General features: G+C 44.8%; 1 protein-coding gene across 1 annotated transcript in view; it reads right to left on the reverse strand.

The window, feature by feature from the left end:
• RIN3 (Ras and Rab interactor 3) overlaps nt 1–866 on the reverse strand; it is a 30,735-nt gene that overhangs the window by 22,473 nt on the left and 7,396 nt on the right. Inside the window, exon 2 of the mRNA XM_018558493.1 lies at nt 7–156. Coding sequence (XP_018413995.1) covers nt 7–156 — 150 coding nt within the window. The remainder of the gene's footprint in view (nt 1–6; nt 157–866) is intronic.

Consider the following 866-nt stretch of genomic DNA (forward strand, 5'->3'; position numbering starts at 1 on the left):
ATCGACGCCGCTTGCTTGGTGCTCATGCACAGCTGCAGCCACACCGGGCAGGTTTTAATGAGTCGGTCCAAAATGCTGATGCCGGGCGATGGCAGCCGGCCGTTGGGAACCGGGTTGGAGCCACACGGACCCTCGGGGCCCCCGACATCTGAGGAGCTGAAACAGAGGAGACAAAAACAATATTACAAATCCCCATCAATGTTCTAGAACCTTTCCTTCATTAACCCCTCCTGGCAACAAGTACGACCCCCGGCCTCCCCTCCAGTCTTCTATCTGACCTCCGTCCTTCCCTTCAGTCCTCTACCTGACCTCCGTCCTTCCCTTCAAATCTGACCTCCAGTCTATCTACCCAAAAATAAAATCAGATTAAACTTCAGTTGTGGATGGAGTGGGGGAGGGGTTAGAACCCCCATCAGGTTTTTATTGCTCCCCCCGCCCCCAGATCTCGCCCGGTCATCTTCAACATTTAAAAAAGAGGATTTCAGTCCTTATAAAAATCGGCAGCTTTCAGAATAACGGACTCTCTGATATCAGCAAATATTCAGATTATTACAGAACAAAGCAATCAATCAATAGAAATATTGGCTGCTGATCAATAATACACACACACTGCGCACCGTCCAATAGAAACGCAGGAAACAAATTTTAAACCAAATGATCTTCAACATTTAAAAAAGAGGATTTCAGTCCTTATAAAAATCGGCAGCTTTCAGAATAACGGACTCTCTGATATCAGCAAATATTCAGATTATTACAGAACAAAGCAATCAATCAATAGAAATATTGGCTGCTGATCAATAATACACACACACTGCGCACCGTCCAATAGAAACGCAGGAAACAAATTTTAAACCAAATGTATTATT

The sequence above is a fragment of the Nanorana parkeri genome, unplaced genomic scaffold, assembly GCF_000935625.1.
Source record: "Nanorana parkeri isolate BGI_ZX_2015 unplaced genomic scaffold, ASM93562v1 scaffold344, whole genome shotgun sequence".
NCBI lineage: Eukaryota > Metazoa > Chordata > Amphibia > Anura > Dicroglossidae > Nanorana > Nanorana parkeri.